The 25,047-nt window shown below is 33.3% G+C and overlaps 1 protein-coding gene across 5 annotated transcripts in view; it reads right to left on the bottom strand.

Annotated features, from left to right (window-relative positions):
* Positions 1–25,047, bottom strand: part of TENT2 (terminal nucleotidyltransferase 2) — a 62,499-nt gene that overhangs the window by 21,292 nt on the left and 16,160 nt on the right. For 4 of the 5 annotated variants that reach the window (XM_045566094.1, XM_045566093.1, XM_045566092.1 and 1 more), the window contains exons 6-12: positions 16,863–16,977; positions 16,682–16,773; positions 14,923–15,001; positions 12,728–12,797; positions 9,254–9,330; positions 8,746–8,874; positions 1,484–1,527 (exon numbers count right to left, since the gene is read on the bottom strand). In XM_045566094.1, the coding sequence (XP_045422050.1) occupies positions 1,484–1,527; positions 8,746–8,874; positions 9,254–9,330; positions 12,728–12,797; positions 14,923–15,001; positions 16,682–16,773; positions 16,863–16,977 (606 nt within the window). The remainder of the gene's footprint in view (positions 1–1,483; positions 1,528–8,745; positions 8,875–9,253; positions 9,331–12,727; positions 12,798–14,922; positions 15,002–16,681; positions 16,774–16,862; positions 16,978–25,047) is intronic. The other variant, XM_045566095.1, reaches the window with a different exon arrangement.

Raw genomic sequence — 25,047 nt, 5'->3', positions numbered from 1 at the left:
CTGGGTCTCATGGAAAAATAAGGTTGAGAGAACAAAATGAAACACACAGCCATTGTGTTGGACCTTTCAGTATAAGCTAACAATCAATACCTTATAGAAGGAGCAAAACATTCAAGAATAAAGCCAAAAAGTTCAAGTCACTTCTATTTCTGTACTTTCTGATTCTTTCATTTTTCATAATATTTAAGAGTATAAAGACTGATCCTTAGCTATACTAGAAACTCATTATAATAGTTCATAACAGCAGAAATTAGTTTTTAAAAAGAGGAAGAAAAGATAGATCGCCAGATGCCAAAAAGTTCTTGTCATAGTCTCTTTAGCAGATAAGACTCCAGAAAATGGGAGATCCTCACTACAGCAAGGCTCTATTACAACCAACCTTTATTATCCAGTACCTTGCATGTGTGTATTATAATAGCAACTGATGGTCAAAAACAAGAACATCAGTTCTTCTCAATTATCAGAGATTAAACTAGTAATATATTTAATTGATGTTCCATGTCAACTATGTTTATAATATTGTGTGATACAATAAGTTCCTTGAAAACTCATCATCCAAGTTGCTTATTACATTCTCCTCTGTAATATGACCATTCAGTAAGTTTAGAAAACGGAAAAACAGCTCTTCTTATTATAAGTATGTGAAACAGATAAAAGTTATGTGGTCTCAGAAGATTGGTCAAATGTTCTAAACAAGTAGCTTAAATATTATTTCCAAATAAAACCAGGAACAAGGATGACTATGGAGGAAAACAGAAATGATAGGACTATAAAACAAGGCAACAGAATTCTAGAGAAAGAACACAAGAAAACTGAAAAAGAAACACAAGGATTCATACAGATTATGAATATGTACATTACTTAGGATTCTCTAAACTCAAATTGAGTATACGCTAAATTTTTTCTAGCAGGCACACTTCATTTCTTGAATGTTTCCAATTAATTTCAGCAGGATTCTTAATATTATGCAGACAAGAATAGTATACTAATGTTAACTATTTTGGTGTATTATTTGGCAAAATCAAATGAAAGTAAAAAGATTGTTCAACTTCTTTTTCCCCTGCTTTTCAAATATAAATATACTGGGCTGAAAATTTTCTAAGTTACCAATTAAAGAAATGCTATAAAACTATACTTTAAAATAGTATGAAGAAAACTAGAATAAGGCCAAATGGGCCTTGACCAACTGAGTATTGTTAATTTCCATTATTGATAATCATGAACATCATGCAAAAAAAATTCCACTTCCACAATTAACATAACTGACCAGATTTGTCGGCCAATAACCAAATAAAATAACAGAATTTTCTGAAAAAGTATATGAAACATTTTAAATGTTCTAGTGGCCAATGCCTCAGCCTGTACAGAAAATGTTATCACATACTTAGCCTTACTATTTTTATATTTACATTAATACTGCATATAATAGTTCTACATACACTTGACATAATATGTATTATAATAATTTATAAGAAACACTTACTGGGTAAATTTTTTGGAGGGATGGAAGGATGGGTTCAGGTAGGGCTATAAAAAGAAAAAGTTTAAAGCTTCCGTGATTCACATGATTCAATTTACAATGCAATAATCTGTCAGCTACACCCCAGGTAAAAGACTACAAGGGTTTATGCTAAAAAATTCAACAGTTTTCATATATTTCATGAAATTAACCCTAATCCCTAAAAATTCAAACTTAAGATATATCAAAGTTGACAATTGAAGATTTTCTTAATAAACTATATATCCCTATGTAAACCGACATTCCTTATATAATTTTAGAATAAGAACCTATCAGTAAAAGGACATATGTCATCTGGTCTAACATCATCAGACATACACACAAAATAAGCAAGACAAGGATTGTTCTACAGATGCTAAATGGACATTGCTAAGGTGGAAGTAGCTATTAAAAAATATAATTTTAAAAATATAGTTCATTGATACTATATTATGAGAGAACAATAGTTCTATCATAATTGACATTTATTTAATTTCCACAATATCAAAACTGAAATAGTTCCAGGAAACTGATGTACTACAAAAATTAAATAAATAAAATAAAATCTTCAACTTCATTAATACATCTTTTAAAAGATCCCCTCAGTAAAAGTTAGAAATCTAAATCAGGAGATTTGCACCAATCTGCTATAAAATAAAATTTCACACAAAGGAATCATTATCTTCATGTTACCACCGTATTTTTTGTCATTCTTCACCATTCAATAGTTTTAAACAAATCCAATCTCGTTAAATGCATTAGCAGTGATTTGACATCATTATAATGTAAGTGGAATAACATAAAAAAGCAAAGTGCCTAATATTCATAATATAAGAAATTACTATAAAATATGATGCCCTGAGTATTGTAAAATGCAAGTAATACATTTTCAAGATTTCTTTAATATTAGAGAAACCAAATGTATTACAATATGATATGCTTTGTATTTAAGAATTAGAAATACATTATATATAACTAAATAAACTCAATAACAAAGAATATTTAACTCACTTTTAGTTTGTTATTTTGCAAAAACTTTTAAAGTGACTTCTGGAATACATCCATGTACATGCAATCAATCATTATGACCAACTTACATGGTCTCCAACTATAATTACAAGGGTATAAATTCCTACCACTTAGTATAAAGTAGGATGCTTTATTTAAATTTCCCTTCTATATTATGCTTCATCCCCAAGTTGAAAACTGGAATAAAATAAAATTCTGTGATAGTCTGTACATTTTCAGTATATGACTAAAAATATTAGGAGGAAAAAACTCACTCATTACTTACCAGAATCACTCTTAGGAAGTAGGATATATTTCTACCCCCTGCCCCCAGGCATTCAAATGCTCAAAATTCCAGAAGACCCTCCAAGTAAACTCAAGCCCCAGTCACTTTAATTCTAAATGTCTCTACATTTATATAACACCTTTTAATGGCTTTCTTATAATTTTAGTTTTAATACAGAAGTCAAACTGGAAAATCTTATTAGAAATTAGTTTACTTAAAAACCTGAATTTCTTTCCCATTGAATACTCCAGTAAATTAAAATTATAATAAAAGCATTAATAAAGATTATAGGGAATTATAATAAAGAAATTTTAGCTCATTCTAAAAGCATAACTAGAATGCTAGGAGAGAAAAACAAATACTAACCACTGATTAAGGATTTTTCAATGGACAAAAGAGCCTTTCTAGAACTAAGCAATTTGGAGGCTGGGAAGCAGGGATATTATTCAGTAAATTCTTTGTCTTACAACCTTCAAGACTTCTAACCACTAGTCATTAGAGAAACAATTAGTGTACTATGGCAGTTATTGTTAAAACTGTCCTGATATTAATCTCAAAGAGTTCAGTAATTTAAATGTTTACCTTTCTTCAAAGCAACATAAATTCTAAAACAATCTGGCTATATCGCCTATTCTGACTTCAGACTTTTGGACCATAGGTTCAATTTTAAGTTTCTCTCTCAAAAGCAAACTAAGGGAGGGAAGGGAGAAAAGAAACAAAGAAAGAAAGAAAACTCATTATTTCAGTAATGCCTCAAGTATAGCTAATCTACAAGATTTTACTTTGCCTGTAGTTCAGATGAAGACTTGCTGACCAGGAACTCACAAATTTATACTCCTAAACTTTTTATACTGATTTATCAAAAATTCAACTATTAAAAAAGCAGACTGGCTGAGAGCAGTAGCTGACGCCTGTAATCCTAGCAATCTGGGAGGCCAAGGTGGGAGGATAGCTTAAGGTCAGGAGTTCCAGACCAGCTTGAGCAATAGCGAGACCCCATCTCTACAAAAAAATAGAAAATATAGCTGGGCATGGTGGCGCACACCTATAGTATCAGCTACTCAGGAGTCTGAGGCAGGATTACTTGAGCCCAGGAGTCTGAGATTGCAGTGAGCTATGATGACACCACTGCACTCAAGCTATGGTGACAGAGCAAGATGACTCTGTCTCCAAAACAAAAACAAAACAAAAAAACTGACTTTCAATAGTACTAAACAACCATTAATTTTGAAAAAGCAAGGACAATCTTAAAAGGCCTACAAGACAGTTCTGTACCTGGGAATATGGTAAATATTCCATGAATGTTCATTAATGTTATTATTTCTAACCAATGGATAATTTTGCCTTTATCATTAACTCTTAATCTTAGAGTGTCATTAAAATCTCTTCTCAATAGGTTTTTCTCCTCAGCCATCTTTTCAAGTACACGTAGTCTATTATTGGCTATTAAAATTTATTTAAGGAAATGCCTTAATCTTTTTAACCTTTCTACATATAGAAGACCTGTTTCCTACCTCTGTTCATGGCAGAAAAGATATTAAAGCATTTCGTAAGTTAAACAAAAACTTAAAGGTCACTTAATCCAACTGTTTATGTTACAGATGAGAATATTAAGATCACAGAGGCACAAATAACATGACCCAAATCACAAAAACTAGTTGTTTATGGCAGAGCTGGAACTGCTCAATACACTTTGCAGGCTCTTGTATGCCCTTTCCCCTCATAGTAATGTGATACTGCCAAGAAAAGCAACTACCTATTTTAATCACTCTAATTTCTTCTAGGGAGGAGTAGCTTTAATATGCCAGTATAGAGTTACATATTAGCTCTAGGTAGCTGACGTCCTTCAAAAAAGACCTAGGAATGGCTGATCATAGTGTCATTAGTTACAAACCACCTCAGTAAATGGGATCACGTTGTCAAAAATATGTTTAACAAAATCTAAACCAAATTTTAACATGATTTCATTACACTGGCAAAATACTAATGTTTAAAATTTTAATTTGCTTGCAAAACCATGCAGGGGCACTTGAGATTAAAGTACATTTTTCTAAAGAAGTCAATGAAATTAAAGTTTTAATGTAACCAGTAAGAATAGAGAAATAGGGCATATATTCTGGATGTTTATGTGTGTTAAATGCTCTAGTCAAATCTAATTTTTAAATCACTACTAAAACTATGAATAGTCACTGATTGAATGGTGGTACATGGATGCTGTATTATTCTTTATATTTTATATATATTTTAGAAATTCTTATCTATTCAATTTTTAATAAAAGTGAACTGCAATACACAAGGGGACAGAGTTCACTTTTAAAAAACCAAATGTAATTTATGTTTCAGATTGAACTGTAAAACTGGACAAAAAATGATTAGTGACATATAAAGTAGTATCTAAAACAGTCGCATGTTTCAAATCCTTTTAGAGGAGCAAACAGATCACCAAACCAGGACATATCAAGATTGGTCAGCAATAAAAAATACATGTGTTAAGATTAGCTTGAAACATTTTAACAATGAAAAGGAAGATTATATTACACCTCTGATGACTGATTAATAAAACGCTGGTCCATTTAAATTATTTCAAGTCTCTCTTGATAAGTCAAAATAATTCATTTGATTCTATCATTCAAAGGTAAATATATTTCTTATTTAATATATATTATAAAACATCTACAAGTACAAGTATAAAGAAAACAAATCCAACTGTCTATAAATAACCCCTGCTAAAATTCTGGCACATATCTTTTCAGTATTTGTATACATATAAACTTAAACAACACATAGTTACTATTTTTAAATAAAATAAGCATCACGGTGTATAAGACTTAATATATAATGAGTATTTTCTTATATCAGTAAATATCTTAAAAAATGATTGTTAGTGGCTATGTAGATTTCATATTAGGATAGATCATAATTAATATAACCATTCCCCTTTTCTAGAAAACTTTGATTACTTCTAATCTTTCATTATTTCAATAAACACCACAAAAAATAGCTTTATATAAATGCATATATGTGTCATTGATTATTACCTTAGGATAAAGTCCTAGAAATAAAATCACTGAGTCAAAAGACACAAAGATAAATATTAAAACACTGCTTTCTAGTAGGGTTATACCAAATTGAGACTCTCACCACAAGTATATGAGTATGAACTCCATTTTGTCATTTTTTAAGGATATTAACCCCACGTCTGTAATACATGCTGTAAAATATTTTACAACTAAATTTTTGAATAAAAAAATAGAAACAGAGAGTTTAACATTATATTCTCTGTCAAGAATGTAGAATACTGAATTCACCCTAAGAGCATATCATTTGCTTTGATGACCAAGGAGAAAATGGCTGACATCTTAGAAAAATTAAGAACATTAACATAAACACTTTGGTCAAATAATGGTACCCTATCTCTAGGCAAAGGTGGGATGAAGATGTGCCTGCAGGTAAAATCAAGATTTTGTTAGGAACTAGCTGTAAGTCTACTCCAATTGAGATAAATATGAAAAAATGCTCACAAAATGCCCTACTATAGAGCAAAGTTTCCTGAACTGTAATAAACTGAGAAAATAAAAGTGTGTGTGTGTCTGTCTGTCTATTTCAGAGGTTGAGGGTGGGTAACAATTATACTGTTTTGGGATGGTCTATCAGTTATTCTGAGATTCTATCCTTACTTTTTTGGTGTTAATATGCACCATCTTTTATGAAGTCATGGTAGGAATCAGTACCAATTGTTTGGTTCTGATACTTAACAAAATAAAAACTCTAGTTCTTTTTTTTTGACACTTAAGTATTCCTTGAAATCTAAAAGCCATGCCATAATGCACAAATAAAAGAAGATGTAAAACCTTATTTACTTAAGACCACGTTTTTACAGAGGAAAAAAAACAAACACACCAATTATAGTTATTCGTTTGTCCAAAAACTTTGAACTTGGCATTTAATGTGTGGCTAGACATACATCTGAAAACCCCTGCAAAGAAAACAAAAGCTGGAAAAAATAAAACAAATATTAACATTAACAATCTTTGGGTATGGAAATACATGGGAAGTTTATTTTTTCCTCTCTCCACTTTAAGTGTATTTTCAGGATTTTCTATATAACTATTTTAATATCACTGCATTTTAACCGTTATTTTAAACACTATTTCTGAAACAAAATAGAGAATTCCTGACAACCCATCTCACCTCTGAACTGTTCTTTGTGAAGGCACTGGTAGGACAATCTTTTCTTCTGTCCTGAACTACTTCTATCCTCATATTAGTAGAAGTCACTCACTATAAAGAAATTCTCAATTTGGGCATCATTCCTCCAATGCCTATCCAAAGAAGCACAGTCTCCCAGGAATTTTGTGTGAAACAAAACTGTAATCCCCAATTCTGAAGAATTCTGATCCACGTACCAAGGATAGTGTGCCTTTTCCTTTTCCCAGTTCCCAGTATCTTCAGTACGGAAACACTACTACAAGGGCATCAAATCATCTCAACTTTCCAAACTCTCATTTTTCTACTGCTTTGGCAAAATTGCTAACATTATCTCTGTTATCACTCTCAGAATCTAAATACAAAAAACATCAATCGATGCAATAAAAGGACATTTTTAAATAGGTATTTTTTAAAATGACTGCACTCTAATAATTTGTTACAGAACATATGATATGCTGATAGCACTCTATCAGCTCAATTCACACAATAGTATTAAAAAGATCACATTTTATTAGTAACCCATGAGTTGGTTTAGTAATTCATGTTTTAGTAGGTGACAGCTATGGAAATGTTAAGTTTTACATGTCGAGAATGTAAGCTTCATGAAGAAAATAATTATTTTTCTATTTTGTTCACTGCTGTATTCCCAGATCCTAGAGCAATACCTAGCATTTACTTGGTAGGTATTTAATAAATATTCATGGAATTAACAAATGAGTATTATATGTGCTAATACCTGGTTTTTTCCCCATTACTATAATCTTTGGAAACACATTCTAAACTGTGGGAATACCATCAGCCCAGAACTGTGGGAATACCAAAGCCAGAAACATTCTAGTAAATGGTCTTCTACTACATTAGCATCAAATCTTTCACTCAATCTTCATGCCACCAGATACACATTCAGTTGAGCAGCCAGTCATTCAGCATCTCAGACCATTGGTCTAATAACTACAAGAGAGTGTATGTGTCCATCTTTAACACCTCTTAGTGTCCAGCTGAGCACAATGTATAAAATGGCTTAATTGTTACTTCTTAGATTGTTATGTACATAAGATTATTAAATATGAAAGTAAAGGTTCCAATCAGATCTGGTCAGTCTGTCCTATATTTCTAGGGAACTTTCAATACAGTAAAAATTCTCACACCCATCTTATGAATGGCCCAAATTACAAGTGTTCACTTATTACTGTTTGTCACCATGATGACACAAAAGTATGGTTTTAATGGTCTCATAAACAATAGCTAGCTGGATTTAATAAAAATCCGGGGACCAATCTGACACAACAGTCCTGTAAAGATAAAATCTAGTTGGGGAGGGCAGCTCACAGAGATTAAAAGCTTCTTTGATCAATAAGAAAATCATTTAATTCTTGTCTCAAATGAAAAATAAAAAACATGATGAATGGTGCTTGAGCTTATTTTTACAGGCCTTCTGAACATTCGTTTGCCTCAAGATAATGAGTCTACAATACAGTGGTGAAAGTTCTTTGAATACAGAAGTGGCTACAGAATAACTGTCAAAAAATAAAAACAAAGTGAAACTTCTTCATAATGTTTTCCAGGGAATAACATTTCTAAAACATTTGTTCAAAGCAACAAAATATGAAATATGGCTTTATAGATCTTACAAAGAACTTTTCAGTACAATGCTACTTAAATATAGGGTAAATAGGGAAAACACCATAATGAAGTTTAACTGCATTTCAGTTTCAAAAATTCAGAAAAAAACCATTATACTTACTTTGTAAATAGTGCAAAACCATCAATACAAGACTATAGCTGTTTAAAGTACCACGACTGGCATCATTTATCTGATGGTGACTTGCCCACTTCTTAATCACCAGCACTAATGGACGAACTCGGTTTTCAACTGAAAGTAAAATTAAAACTTAAAAATAAGAAGACATTACAGTTTCTTTAAAAGTTTGTATCATTTCCCAACTCCATGCCAAAAAAAGAGCATTGCCTCCCTGTGTATTAAACACTGTGTTCACCATAAATGTGTCTTACTTCTAAAACTTACCTTGTTGCCTTTTAAAAATTACCAACTATTAATAAAATGCACTTGATTTACCTATAACTGTAGAAGTATATGACTTTAGTATAGAACATATGCAAATAATAAGACACATTATACTTAAACACAACTAACAAGATGTCACTATTTACTACAAACATCTTTAAAAAGGAATAAAGGACGAAGAAAAAACAGAAGCTGATAATTAATTAGAAACAAACCAAAAACTTACGGTATGCATAAGTTCTGAGAAGGAATGTGTTTCTTATTCCAACAATATTGTTTACATTCAAGTCAAACTCCACACAACTGTTAAAAAAAAAACAAATACTTTAGCTCAAGTACAAATAAACTCCCTCCCTAATCACTAAAAGTAATGTCCATCTATCCAATGATACAAAATAGCATGGGCCAAAAAGCCACAGATCTGTTTTTAAAATGAGGCACTCAGAAATAACAATACATACTCAGTATATCATTTTAATGAGATTTGTTACATACTTAAAAACATAAAATAGGATTACTGTTGAAAGATCAATAACAGTAACCAGTAACTTCATGGTAAGTCTCCAACTACCCCAAACAAATGAAATTTTTAAATCTTATAATCACTTTCAGATAAAATTATGTTACCAAAACCACTTCTGACCAAGTTATCTCAGTAAGTTATATATTCTCAAATAATTTGGAACTATAGCATCATATACTTTAAAACAATAGGAATAAAGAGCCAAACAAAATACAAGGGAAAAAATAAAAGGCTCCATCTACACAATATATTACCTCTAAAAAGGCTGGAAAATTATACTATGTCAAATTTACCTACCGGTATCTGGGAAGAGCTATAATACTCAAACACATAACAGAAGAGATATTTCTTTGAAAGCAAAAATATGCGATTCACAACTTAGAAAATAGAGCAATAATGATGGGATCTATAAAGAATGGCTAAACCCACAAACAAATGGAAGGATTATATGTCAGTTCCACTTATACCAATATAATATGAGGTCCAACTTCTGAACACTAAATTTTTCTATGAAAAGACTACCTAAAATAGAAACTTAACAAGTGTTTATTTTTATTACCTAAAAACTAGAAACAAACCAAATATTTAAACATAGGGGAACAATTAATAATTTATTCACTCAATGAAATACTATAAAGCCATTTAAAAAACTCCACAGAATATTTAATGATATAAGCAAGTCTTCATGAGATATGGGTAAGTGAAAATATATGATCTCAATTTTACTTTTAAAAACTCATGCATTCATAAGCACAAAAAAGAGACTGAAAAGTTTATACCAAAATGTTTTGTTTTGTTTTTCCAAAATCCAAAACTTGCAGTGTTGACATATACCAAAATGATAACCTCAGTTATGTCTGGGTGTCAGGAGTAGAAGTATTACTTTATTTTTTTATTTGGTTTTGTTTTGTTTTGTTTTGAGACAGGGTCTCGCTCTGTTGCTCCAGACTGGAGTGGAGTGAAGTGGCCTCATTATAGCTCACTGCAGCCTCGAGCTTGTTGGCTCAAGCAATCTTCCTGCCTCAGGCTGCAGAGTAGCTGGAGTGCATGGAGTATAGGCGTGCATGCCCAGCTAATTTTTCAGTTTTTTTGTAGAGATGGGTTCTCACTCTTGCTCAGACTGGTCTCAAACTATTGGCCTCAAGGAATTCTCCTAGTGTTGGGATCACAGGCATGAGCAACCATACCCAGTCAGTTTTGGTTTTTTTTATGGTTTGTATGGAGAATTATGAAATGGTGCTTATAAAGAATACTTAAGAAAAAAAGTTTGTATAATAGTCCTAAATGGAAAAATAAAACTGTTTATGTAACTATGACTACAACCATACATTATTAAAAACAATTATAACTAGCTAATATTATAATAACTTTATTTTATGTTTTATCTCCCTATATATTTTATATCTTTGTGTTTTAGGAAACTCAACATTATCTACTTGGCAGAAATTCAATAAATATTTATAGATTTGATTGATGTTTAGATGAATGAAAAGGAAGGCTTCAGCTGGGCATTAAGGTTTGTTTAAAAATGTATATTCAGTCAATTCTCATTATTCACAGTAGTTATGTTCTATGAAGTCACTGCAAACATTGAATTAGTGAGTACTGTACCATTGCTCCTAGGGCAAACACAGCACCAAGTTTCTGCCAGCCTGGTCACAGTATTTTCATATTGATCAATACATAACCTTGTTTAATGTTGTGTCTCTGTTTAAAGACATTTTATTTAATATATACAGTTGATTTATTAACAGTGAACTCATGGCCAAGAGCACTGTAACTCATGCCTTAAAAAAGCCTATCTAACACACATTTTCTCCACAGGGCACATCACAGGCCTCTTGCACTGGAGGACACTAGACAAGACCTCAGCACTATGCTTGGGGGCCATTCTAAACAGCAAAAAAGCATAGAATGTGAAAAATATGGCAATAACTAGACTGTAAGAGGGACATTTGCTTGCAGTATGAAGCTGAAACAAGAAGGCAGAGTATCACCTCATCCTATCTCAGCTGGGAACGTGGTACTTACTGGGCAATTCAAAATTTTTGCCACTCTGTGTTATATCCAAAAATGACCACTAAAGCATATGAATATTGATGTGGGGAAGCTACAAAAAAATTTTTGCAAGTAGGCGAATTTGTAAATATGGAATCCATGAATAATAAGGATCAACTGTGTGTGTCTTTTTTTTTTTTTTTTTGAGACAGAGTCTTGCTCTGTTGCCCAGGCTAAAGTGCCGTGATGTCAGCCTAGCTCACAGCAACCTCAAACTCCTGGGCTTAAGCAATCCTACTGCCTCAGCCTCCCGAGTAGCTGGGACTACAGGCATGTATCCCCATGCTCGGCTAATTTTTCTATATATATTTTTTTAGCTGTCCATATTTCTTTCTATTTTCAGTAGAGACGGGGTCTTGCTCTTGCTCAGGCTGGTCTCGAACTCCTGACCTCAAGCAATCCTTCCGCCTCAGCCTCCCAGAGTGCTAGGATTATAGGCGTGAGCCACCGCGCCCAGCCTGTGTTTATATGTATAATTTAAGTATTACTTTTGTAAAACTGGACTAGATAAACCTGACTTATCACAATCCCATTTTTAGAAAATAATTACAAATCTTTTTTCACTAATGAAATAATCAACACCTAACTATTTATAGTCAGATATTATATGAAAGATCCTAATACCAGTGCCCATAAGAAATTCAGAACCAAAGCTGGTAGGATATATAGATGAATATAACTTTTGAATGGAACAAGTGTAAATATATCTTCCTGTTTTTCTTTTATATTTATTACTCTAGGTATTATAGGTATCTTTCATTCAAATGAAACATAACTTGTTTAATCATAATTATATTTACAACAGAACTTAAGCTATATTCTTGAAAATGCATTACATTTCCAAAAGGCAAGAAATCATTTAAAAATCTAAAACATAAATATGTAAAAATTCTTTAAATTGAATAGTCTCACTCAAAATGTCAAGCAGAATAAGTACAGTTAAGCGTGAGAAAGAATTGTTCTATTTTTAAAAATCATTTCAAATACTAAGTCAAGTGATTTCTAAAAACTGAAGATAAGCTGTTTGCTATAACATACATTTCTTGATTATCTATATCAGATGAATATCTAAATATGACTTAAAAGCAACTGAATAAAGAGAGTTCAAAAATTACTTACCTGACTTTATCCCTGAACTTCACAATTGGCACTTTTGCTCGAATCAGCTGAGGTCTCTCAATGTAGCCAGCTGAAGGACAAAAGATAATATCAATATATGCAAATGTTTCCCAAATTCATAGTGTCCCAATGCACATTTCTTTAAAATAGTATTTTATTAAACTAAAACAATTTAAGAAAATGTTGTCTTTAATAAAGCAAGAAAATAAGTGACGACATTATGGAATTCTTCTAAGACTAGAGCGTCCAGTAATACTTTACCCTACCATTTGGAGGCTTTATATTAAGGTTATTTTCAGGAATGTGGTGTAATATCTAATAGCATCTTCAAAGAAGTTTATCAGAGCATTATGAGAGCAAAAAAATATCTAGGCCAGCGGCAGGGGAATAGCTAAATTCTGAGATAGCACAGAGTAAGATATTACAAAGAGTCTTAAATGTAGAAATGCTTTGCAACATGATACATAGCCTGGGACACATTCATTTAAGTATGATCTCTACAAGGGAAAAATATATATATATACATATTTTTTTATTCCATCAAACTTTCTGAAAAATTTTTTGAGCTGAAATTAATAATGTTCATTGTAGAAAATTAGGAAATACAGAAATGCATAATAAAGAAATCACAAAATGAACAATTTTTTAATTTTATAACTACAGAAAAAATTTTTTTAAAACCTGAATTTTTTTTAAACCTGAAAATTATGTTATAATGTTTTCACTATCAAAATTACGAAATACATCAAGCTTTAAAATAAAATTTATGTGCAGGAATTCAGTGAGGTTTAAGGAAAAATAAGATTACAGTTAAAAGTTTTGAGTAACAAGTACAGGTTCTGACATCAACAAACTATGTTCCAGGCATGTTGCTGAACCCATTGATCATAGTCTCTTCAACTATTTTTTTTTTTTGAGACAGAATCTCACTCTGCTGCCCGGGCTAGAGTGCCATGGCGTCAGCCTAGCTCACAGCAACCTCAAACTCCTGGGCTCAAGCAATCCTACTGCCTCAGCCTCCCGAGTAGCTGGGACTACAGGCATGTGCCACCATATCCAGCTAATTTTTTCTATATATTTTTAGTTGTCCAGATAACTTCTTTCTATTTTTTTAGCAGAGACGGGGTCTCACTCTTGCTCAGGCTGGTCTCAAACTCCTGAGCTCAAACGATCCTCCTGCCTCAGCCTCCCAAGTGCTAGGATTACAGGTGTGAGCCACCGCGCCCAGCCCTCTTCAACTATTAAAAAAACAATAACCAAAAGGGGAAAAAACCCCTTCATTTGAATTAGATGATCTCTAAGGTCTCTTCCATTTTTAGTATTTTATGATTCTAATAGTAGCTATTAAAAATCCACTTAAGGTATGAATTACTCTTTTATTTTACAGATGTGAAATTTTAAGTTGGCTGAAATAAATCATTCAATTTCTTTCTCCCCTATAATAGATATAAGTTGTTCAAGGGCAGCAACTGGTTACTTGACTTTTTATTTTCCAGCTCAAAGCTTGGTGCATAATAAGCATCTGTTAAACAAATGAATAAATGTCTTTCCAATGTCACACAGTTAGTGTGGCTTCAAATTTCCATAACATTCTGTGAAAGTTTAAAAGAAATTATTTGAGATGGTTTAACACATGGATTAAAATCTGTTTAGAGTCAGCTTATTCAAAGAGTAAAATCTTACAATAAAATGGCCTAAGTCAACAATTTTTCTTTCTTTGGAGTCAATATATTTGGGCCTCCTGTTCAGTGATCATATTTTTAAAATAAGTAAAGATGCGTTTCATAGCAAAACAGATTCACTTCTCTCTCCCTCACATAAAATCCTTCAGGAGATTATCTGTATCACTCTTTTGGCTTTTCACAGATATTTTGCATTACATCTATTTATATTTATGCCTTAATTTCCCTAACAGTCTATAACCTTTTGAGAGAAAGAACTAAAACTTATATGCTTTTGAATCCCCCCAATGCATTCAGTGGGATATTTTGCAAATAAGCTCAATAAAGATTTGTTGAATAAATGGTCACTCTTCCTTTTAATCAAAAGTTAAAAGGAATCCATTTGGAAAAAAGGATCCACATTATACCTATCCTGACCAGAGTAAACAATTCTTATCAGAAAATAAAGTGAGAGACATTTTAAATAAATAGTTATGTCAGATGACATACGAACTTAAGGCATGTCAGACTTACAAAGTCTAGTACAGAAGTGTTTATGGACTAAGGTGAGTATATGCCGTGCTTCAGTCTTCTGATTTACCTGAAAAAAATACTGAAAAGTTAAAAATAAAGTGTTTTTTCATTATCTTTCTAACCTTAGTGTTTCATTTTCTTAAAGTATCTCAACAAAAAGAAAACATACAAGGTACACTTTTTTTGGAGTTATTTTTCAATATACACTAAATTACATTATATAGAAAAAGTCAACCTTTAATTTAGAAATCTACTTTTCTAAATCAATCCCGGATTTTAAAGCATAATTTTTTAAGAAATTCTGAAACAGCATATATGTCATTTTTTTCCTTTAGTATAAAGAGCAATCTTCTTCAACAAAAATAAAAAGAATTTAAATTTTCTGTAACATGTTCTATTTCCCTAATCTAAATTGTAAGCTGCTTAACGACAGGTTTATATTGATGGTGTTTCAGTTTGAGTATAAGCTGTGACAACAATTTAGACATGTGAATAAAACTGGAGGACTAGGGGGGATGTACCTGAGTGTAATCCAATTGCATGAGAAAGTACTAATAAAAACTCTAGTCTATTCTATCTGAGGATGGGGGTGGGGGCGGTGTAGAATGTGTTCTCTACCCTGTCTATAACTTTAGAATTTTCTAAAGCCTTTCCTTTACGTGAGTTCAAAGCCTAGAAAAATAGCAGAGTTTCTTTTCTGGACTAAATCTTGCTCTAATTTGCAGTAACTGGATGTTATTTTTGTTAGTGGAATAATATGAATAGTAAAAATATATACTACCATTCAACTGACTTTTTTGTATTTTTAAAGATGCGAAATGTAATAAGGCATATTAAAATTATCCTGAACTTAATCTAATCTTTGGTAGTTCAGAAGACACCTTGGTATCTTATAGAGGCTGCTTCAGTCAGCATAATAAACACCAATTACTGTGGTATTAAGGTATCCACAAGGGTATCAGTTAACAGAAAATTCAAATAAACATAATACAAATTGAGTGTCCCTAATCCAACAATCTGAAATCTGAAAAGCTCCAAAATCCAAAATTTGAAACTTTTTGAGTGCTGACATGATGCTCAAAGAAAATGCTTGCTGGAGCATTTCAAATTTCGAATTAGGGATGTTCAACCAGTAAGTATAATACAAATATTTAAAACTCCGAAATCCAAAACACTTCTGGTCCCATGCATTTCAAATAAGGGATATTCAACCTGCACTAAATAACACAATTTGGTTGCTAAAGAAAAATCTAAAGTCCAAATACCAGAGAAAAAAATATTTAATAAATCACAATAGTCTTATTTTAAATTTCAGTGAAATCTTTTTGTTTTCCCCAAAATAAGACTTCCAAACCCCATAGCATTTTCAAGGGGGAAAAAAAAAGATTAAACATAGAATCACTAAGAATTCACATGGAAAGGTATTATCAAGAAGATAATACTGCCACATGCCTTTCTTCTCTGCTGCAAGTTGGTACCATATCCAATCCAATGACATTTCAAAACACAGTTCCTTAAAAACATACAGTAAAGCCATCTCACTTTAAAAACTTAGGACTGATAGTTCCTATTATGCTTATTGTGCACATGCCTTAAAAGAAAAAGAAGCAATTCCTGGGTTTCCTGGAATTATGGTAAAGAGAAAATCTAAAGAAATAATTACAACACAGCAAGTTCTTTTCCTCAATGATTTTTATATAAAATTTCTTAACTGACTTAACACGAGACACACACTTGGAATAAATGTTTCCTTACTTACTGGTTCTTCCTTAACAACAAGGCATAAATCACCATCACTGGTGCGGGTACCAAATCCATTTAAAGAGGATCCAACCAAAAAAAGTCTGCTTTCTAGAGAAACAAAAAAAATTTATAAGATTATTTAAAATGTAAAATAGGAATACATATAAATAAAGGGCATGCAAAATAGGGAAACATACGTGGAAATAACAGCTGAATTTCTCTTTGCAGCTGTGTTCGACAGAGTTCTTTCTTCTTTAAATCACTTATTTGCTGCTGACACGTTTCAAATAACTCCAGTATCTGCTGACTCAGCTTGAATCCACCACCAAAAAAGAGTAAAAGTTTTGTTCAGAAATGTAAAACTCATTACCATACTGAGAAGAATAAATCAATTCTACTAACAGTATTTTTAAAACAAATATGTACTTTCTTAACACTTTCCAACACAAAGCTACTGCTACTCAAGTACAGGTGGGGGAATGGTTTGAAAAACTACATATAGATATTATAAAGTAAAATATCATTTACAAACCACAGAAAAGTATAATCACAGATAACTCATAACTAGCACAATCCATGGGTCAGCAAAGTACAACCCTTGGTTACTGTTTTTGTATGGCCCATAAGCAAAGACTGGTTTTTACATTTTTTAAAGAATATAAAAGCAAACAAATAAATAAGAAGCTGCAACAGAAACCACATCTGAGAAGCAAAGCCTAAAATAGTTACTATCTGGCCCTTTAAAGAAGTTTGCCCAACCCCTGGTATTCATTCAGGAATACCTAATAAAACAGACTTTAGAAGTCCCTGGTCTTCTATGTTCATGCAAACTACCCTCCTCCCCATTTTTATAATACTACCCTGAACCCTGACTTCATGCTGGCATCTACTGACCACCCTGTTTATCTACTGTGATCTGGTTCACACTTTCCCCTCCAGCCCAACTCCTGCCATCACCATAGGTGATTTCCTCATCTGTAATGGGCTACATATCACAACATACTCCATTTCTGGGCTTTTTTTACTCCAATATTTTTCATCAGTGTACAGTACCACAGCTATAATGTGGTCTTTACAATAAACTATAACTGCTCTAGCTCTGAAATTGTAAATTCCAATATACCATTGGCTTCAATCTCCAGTTTAACACTCACTTTCTTACTCCCCTTATACTTACTCTAGAACCATAAGAGATCTAGATTCCCTTGAATCCTCCCTTTTCTCTCAACCCATCAGTACCTAAATGGTGTGATTTCCTTTCCTATGCAATCTATACCCCGCAATGCATACCCTGAACCACTGTTATCATGCCTTAGCAACAATATCCCCTTGTCATGTTCTAGTACCTGTCCTACAAAATCCTCATCTTAGGTCAATACAAAAACCACCTTCTCTGCTCTCACATCTAAGCTGTTATAAAATAAAACTGAAAAAAATTAAACCACAAAATCAGAGTCTTTCAAATTTATAGTCTAAGGGTCAGCCTAAGGTTGGCCCTTAGCAACACTCAGCAATTATTTCCAAGTCTCTGGTTAGATATTGCTCCTGATTTTCACCACACCATTCCAAAATCTTTACTACCTTCTTCAAACTCTCTGAACTTATCTCACTTTCTTAAGACATAACCTCACATTAAAGTTTACTAAGAAAATGAGAATACCAGATGTGATATGCCTCAGCCTCCTAACCACAGACCTACAAATTAACATATCTGAATGAAATCTCATCTCTTTACTTATTCTGCCAGACAAACTATCCTCTCTTCCCCTGCCAAAGCTAATCCCTTTACTAATAACTTTGTATCCAAGCCTTTTGGTTGCCTTAAGGGCACAAACGCCTCCACTAGTTTTTCGGCCTCACTCTTGTATTTTCAATCTCTCCCTCTCTAGGACTTCCACATAGTCCATGACCAGGCAAAAGTATCACCCATCATTTAAAACATTTTCTTTTTCACATTTAGAATACTCATTTTAAGAAAGCAGAGGCATTCTGGGCAACTTGGAAATGAAAGACATAATTTTCCCTCGTGAACCCCAAATATGAGTAGTTAGAGCCAAACAGCAATGCAGCAAGACCCACATGGTATCAAAAACAATAAGAGGAAAGGGAAAGGGATTTTAGTCCTAAAACCAGAATACCCAGAAATCACACTGCCTATAGGTACCACCTTTTCCCCCAAGCCCCACAAACTGAGGGGTCCAACTAGATGTGGAATAGCAGCAAAAACTGGCAAGAAGCTTCACAGGCTACGATTCATAAGTAAAAATAAGGGGTCACAGAAAGATAAGAAATCTCAAAGCTAAATGACAAAGACAAAGGAATGTACCAAGCAGAAACTGCCAGGAAGAAAACGCTAATCTAGGCAGTACAGGGCCATAGGGGCAAAGGAAAGTTCTAGAATGACTTTGACTTCCACAGGGCATATGACAATGCCTGGAAACATTTTTGGCTATCAAAATGGGGGGGGTGGGGGAGTGGGGGGAGGGCATCTACCTACTGGCATCTAGTAGGTAGAAGCCAGAAATGATGCCACTGAACATCCTACAATGCACAGGACAACTCCCCCACAGCAAAGATTATCTGGCCCAAAATACCAATAGCACAGAGGATAAAATAAAACTCCTGGTCTAGATAAAAGTAGGAAAGTAGAAGAGAAAAGATTCTCCGGAAGTATATTTCTGAATACCATATAACAGAACAGGAGGAGTCCTAGAGCCACAAAGCTAAGAAAGCAAGCCTGTCCAACCTTCCCCATCTACAAGTATTATGGAAAATGCCATCTCACTTAAACATAAATAACAGGGGAAAAAAACTTGAATTTCAGAAAGAGAGGTAAGAATGAGAGAAGAAAGAAAAAAGGATTTGAAAAATAATGCCTGAAAAAGATTCTAATCAATTCCCAAATTTTTGTAAGAAAAATGAGAATAGAGTAACAGTCCTATTGAAGCACACCAGAAAGACATGTCCATAAAACTGATGAAATTTTTAGCATAATATAAAAACCAAGGCCTTTTCTCTCATGTTTTAATTTTCTGCAAAAAAGACTACTTAAAGTATACACGTTAGCAACAAGCAAGTGGAAATTTACTTTTTGAAAAATTCACAACAGCAGGAAAAAGCAAGAAATATTTAGAAATGTATTCACCAAGAGATATGTAAGACTTACACGCTGAAAACTATAAAATACTGATGAAAGAAATTAAAGACCTAAACAAACAGAGAGATAATACTATGTTCACGGTTCAGAAGACTATTATTAAACATGTCAATTCTCCCAAAACTGATCTGTAGATTCAATGTAATCAAAATCAAAAGCCCAGAAATAGCCAAGCATGGTGGCGTGTGCCTGTTTTCCCAGGTACTCAGGAGGCTCAGCTACTCGGGAGATTGAGGTGGGAGGATCACTTGAGCCCAGAAGTTCAGGGGTGAGACCCTGTCTTGCAAAAGAAAAAAAAGAAAAGCCCAGGCTTCTTCCAAAAAATTGATAAAATAATTCTGAATTTTATTTGCAAAGGCAAAAGACCAAGAACAGTCAAGAAAAAAGAGTTGGAGAACTTACCCTACCTGACTTCCAGACTTACTATAAAGCTACAATAATCAAGACATTGGCCAAAGAAAAAGATGAAAAGAACAGAACACTGAAATATTCATAAATATAATGACTGGAATTTGATTCAAAACTAATGAGGGAGGCAGGTATAAACGAAATAAGATTGGCCAAGGTGGGAGGATTGCTTGAGACCAGGAGTTTGAGACCAAGAGGACAGGAGTTCAAAACCAGCCTGGGCAATAGCAAGACCCTGTCTCTACAAAAAATAAAAAAAGAAATTAAAAAAAAAAATAAGATTGATCATATATTGGTAATTGTTAAAACTGAGTGATATGAGGATTTATGATACTTTATTCTCTCTACTTTGGTATATGGTTTGATACTTTCCATAATAAAAAACTAAAAAAATGTCCACATTTGTAATAAATTTAAAAGGGTCTCCAGTAAAAGTAGCTAATATAAAATTTTAAATGATGTTTGAAGGATTAAGTTTTATTCATCTAGAGCAGGAACTGGCAAACTATGGCCTGTAGGCCAAGTATGATCTCTGACCTGTTTTGTAGGGGCGGCAAGCTAATAATTTTTACACATTTTAAGCACTGTTAAAATAAAAAAAAAAAAGAGGCCCTATGTAGCACACATACGTAAAATATTTATTATATGGCCCTCTTGCCAATCCCTGATTTAGAGAATCTTAGGCAGATGAATATAATTCTAGAACTCATAGCAGGTACTCAATTTTCATTGAATAATGAAAGAAATAAATTCCTTTACAGCAATGTTCAAACTTTATTATGTTTATAAAGTTCTTTCATCTGAATGACCATGCTTAATGTAGAAACATTCATATGTGAAAAAAAATTTTTATAGTTATATTGAAAATATGAAATTCCATATTCTTGTTCCTCTCCCTTTTTCACATGCATGGAAATATTTTTTCTTTCCCAAGGAATACTATAATGGAGATCTAATAAGGTTTTTTTTTTGTTTTTTTTGAGACAGAGTCTCACTCTGTTGCCCAGGCTAGAGTGCCATGGCGTCAGCCTAGCTCACAGCAACTCAAACTCCTGAGCTCAAGCAATCCTCCTGCCTCAGCCTCCCGAGTAGCTGGGACTACAGGCATGTACCCCCATGCCCGGCTAATTTTATATATATATGTGTGTGTATATATATATATATATATGTTTTTAGCTGTCTGTATAATTTCTTTTCTATTTTTAGTAGAGACGGGGTCTCGCTCTTGCTCAGGCTGGTCTCAAACTCCTGAGCTCAAACGATCCACCTGCCTTGGCCTCCCAGAGTGCTAGGATTACAGGCGTGAGAATTCTCCTCACTATCTGGCCATTTACTTAGGGATTCAGATAATCAAATCAGGTTACTTTACCCTAGAATAGACATAGCCAAAGAAGTGTCCAGATGAGACAAAAACTCAAAAGAAATGCACATATATACTGAAACAAGATTGTTGTTGCTTAATTTAGAGAAATATTTCAGGAGATGTCTCAATGTTCTTGTAATTCTAAAATAAAGGGGCAGGAGGAATAAAAATGAAATATCTTTAGCTAAAATCATATATGATTTAGATCACATACGTAATCCAAGCTGACTTATGCATAATGGCACTTCAAGAATTTAATTTAATTTTGCTTAATTCTAGAGTAAATTTTTCCTTGTTTCAAGTTTAAATAATAGTCACAAAGTATTCATAAAATAGATTAAAGTTGTTTAAATCACTGCAATACTACCTGTTTAGGCTGCCTGCAAAGATCTATCATTTTAAAATTAACTGTAGAAGCAATCTATTCTTCATTATAAGTAAAATTTATAGCTGTTCAAAATTGTACAAAAAGATTTATCTACATATCATTTAAAATATTTATTTTTTCCAAATTTAAATGTTCTGCCAGTTTCTTAAAAAATTAAACATATATCTACCATACGACCCAGCAATTCCACTTATAAGCCCCAGAAAAATGAAAGCACATGCCCATACAAAGACTTATACATAAATATTCATAGTAGCTTTGTCATAGCCAAAAATCTAAAAGAAGTCAAATGTCCACCAATGGTGAATGAATAACCAAATTGTGGAATATCCATACAATTGAATACTCCTCATAAATAAAAAGCAAAGAACTATTGCTACACATTGCAATATAGATGAATCTCAAAATAACTACATTGAGTAAAATAAGCCATACCAAAAAAGAGTACATACTATATGATTCTACTTGTATAAAATTCTAAAAGATACAAATAATCTATAGTGCCAGAAACAGATCAGTATTTGACCAGGGAATGGGAGAGGATGAGGCAGGAGAGTGGGATTACCAAGTGGCATGAGGACATTTTTGGGGTGATGGATATGTTCACTACCTTCATTGTGGTTATGGTTTCATGGGTGTATACACCTGTCAAATTTAACAACTTGTACACTAAAACATGTGCATTTATTGTATGTCAGTTAAATTTCAATAAAGCTGTTAATTTTAAAATAAAAAAATTTAAATGTTCATTTTTCCTTAAAAAAAAATTTTTTTTAACTTGTCCTCAAAGTCAAGCTCAAATTAAATTACCAACAAGGTGATTGTGAGAGGTCAACACAAGACATAAGGATAAATAAAGTATGGGTTTAGATTCAGAAAAGTTTTTAAATATATCAATATATAAAGCATTCACATGATATTTCACATGGTATAACTTTCACATGGTATTCTCAGCAGTTTCACCATCTGTCCCTGTTAGCTTGGTCCTCACATAAAAGAAAATGAGAAAACCTTTTAGATGGGAACACCAAGAACTGATCATATACTATAATATATAAAAAATGGTAACTCTTTTGCCCAAATGTGTTATCTACAAACAACAAATACAAATCAGCAATGAGCTTTCAAAAAAAGAGAAATAAAATTAAATATGGTCCAGAAAGCAGGTCATTAGCTCACAAAACATTTCAATAAAAACTAGCAATTCTTCACACTCTCTGGTTGCCTTAATCTTTGTTACACGTGTAACTATTGAAAGAGCTGATACTAATCTTCTGACTAAAATAAAGCCAGATGCGTAATAAAAGTTTAAATTCATTCTTGAAGCTAAATTCTCTCTCCCTTCAAATGAACCAATTCTAAAATAATATAGAATCAGAAAAACGTCATGCCTAAAACAACCCACTTTTTGTTAGTGTGTTAAATTATTATGCTTTTGTGTGTGGACACAATGTGAAGTCTTCTAAATTTATAAACTGGCAGGTTAAGAAGGCAGTTTGGGTTACGGATTTTTTTTCTCCTGAAGTTTGACTGCTTTAAGCACATGCTATTACGTGAACTTGGCAAGGAACAACTTTCAGTAGGCATACTAAAAGGAGGATGGGAACAAAACAAAAAACAACAGCAACAACAAAAAGAAAACACACTTTTACTTGATCTCTTTTGTGCTGAGTTCTGGTTTAGATGTTATATGTAAATTTACATCTCAGTGGCTTTTAAATTTTTTGACAGACACATACATTAAAAAGAGAGAGCCCCTTAGAGATCTGTAAGATAATTGCCCTCAAACTGTTCTGCCAAGGATGCCAAGAGGCTCCATACAATTTGCCCCTTTCCAAAATTAAACATTATACAAGAGGCCAGGCGCAGTGGCTCACGCCTGTAATCCTAGCACTCTGGGAGGCCGAGGCGGGTGGATGGCTCGAGGGCAGGAGTTCGAGACCAGCCTGAGCAAGAGCGAGACCCCGTCTCTACTAAAAATAGAAACAAATTAGCTGGCCAACTAAAATATATATAGAAAAAATTAGCCGGGCACGGTGGCACATGCCTGTAGTCCCAGCTACTCGGGAGGCTGAGGCAGTAGGATCACTTAAGCCCAGGAGTTTGAGGTTGCTGTGAGCTAGGCTGATGCCATGGCACTCACTCTAGCCAGGGCAACAAAGTGACACTCTGTCTCAAAAAAAAAAAAAAAGTTATACAAGAAATTTTCAATATTCCTTTGCAACCATCTTTATTCTTTTTTTACAATCTTTTTTTTTTTTTTGAGACAGAGTCTCACTTTGTTGCCCGGGCTAGAGTGAGTGCCGTGGCGTCAGCCTAGCTCACAGCAACCTCAAACTCCTGCACTCAAGTAATCCCTACAGCCTCAGCCTCCCGAGTAGCTGGGACTACAGGCATGTGCCACCATGACCAGCTAATTTTTTTCTATATATTTCTAGTTGTCCAGCTAATTTCTTTCTGTTTTTTAGTAGAGACGGGCTCTCGCTCTTGCTCAGGCTGGTCTCGAACTCCTGACCTTGAGCGATCCTCCCGCCTCAGCTTCCCAGAGTGCTAGGATTACAGGCATGACCCACTGCGCCCGGCCCATATTTTTATTTTATAATCAGTCCCAAGAAAATCTCTGCCTAACCTCATCAAAATTCAAAATCAACCAAATCAACTCATATAATATCTTCAACTAACCAGAATTTCCAAAGAACAGTTATAATACTGTAGATAGAATTCAGGGGCTTGGATAACTGATTCCTCTACAGCCTCTTTTTTGTGCAGGAAACCATATATTCACTCAAAAGCTAGAGTAAAACAAAAAATTCAGAAATGTAATTCAGATTTCCAATTTAAAGAGTTCTGTCTATTAATACAGCAATTTGAAAAACAAAGACTTTAAAACTGAGAAAAAAATTTAAACTCAGAGGGTACTCATTTTCAAAATTCAATCTTCAGGTTTACAAAATACAAAGTATGAATCCTCAAAGTAGTTAGGAAAACTTCTACTAACAAAATCTTTCCCTGGGGCTGGCAGATTCAGCTTACTGATTTATTATCAGATGAACTTTCACCAGGAAT

Source organism: Lemur catta, chromosome 12, assembly GCF_020740605.2.
Source record: "Lemur catta isolate mLemCat1 chromosome 12, mLemCat1.pri, whole genome shotgun sequence".
NCBI classification, from domain to species: Eukaryota; Metazoa; Chordata; class Mammalia; order Primates; family Lemuridae; genus Lemur; species Lemur catta.
The sequence above is the reverse complement of the archived record's forward strand: the minus strand, read 5'-3'. Positions and strand labels throughout refer to the sequence as shown.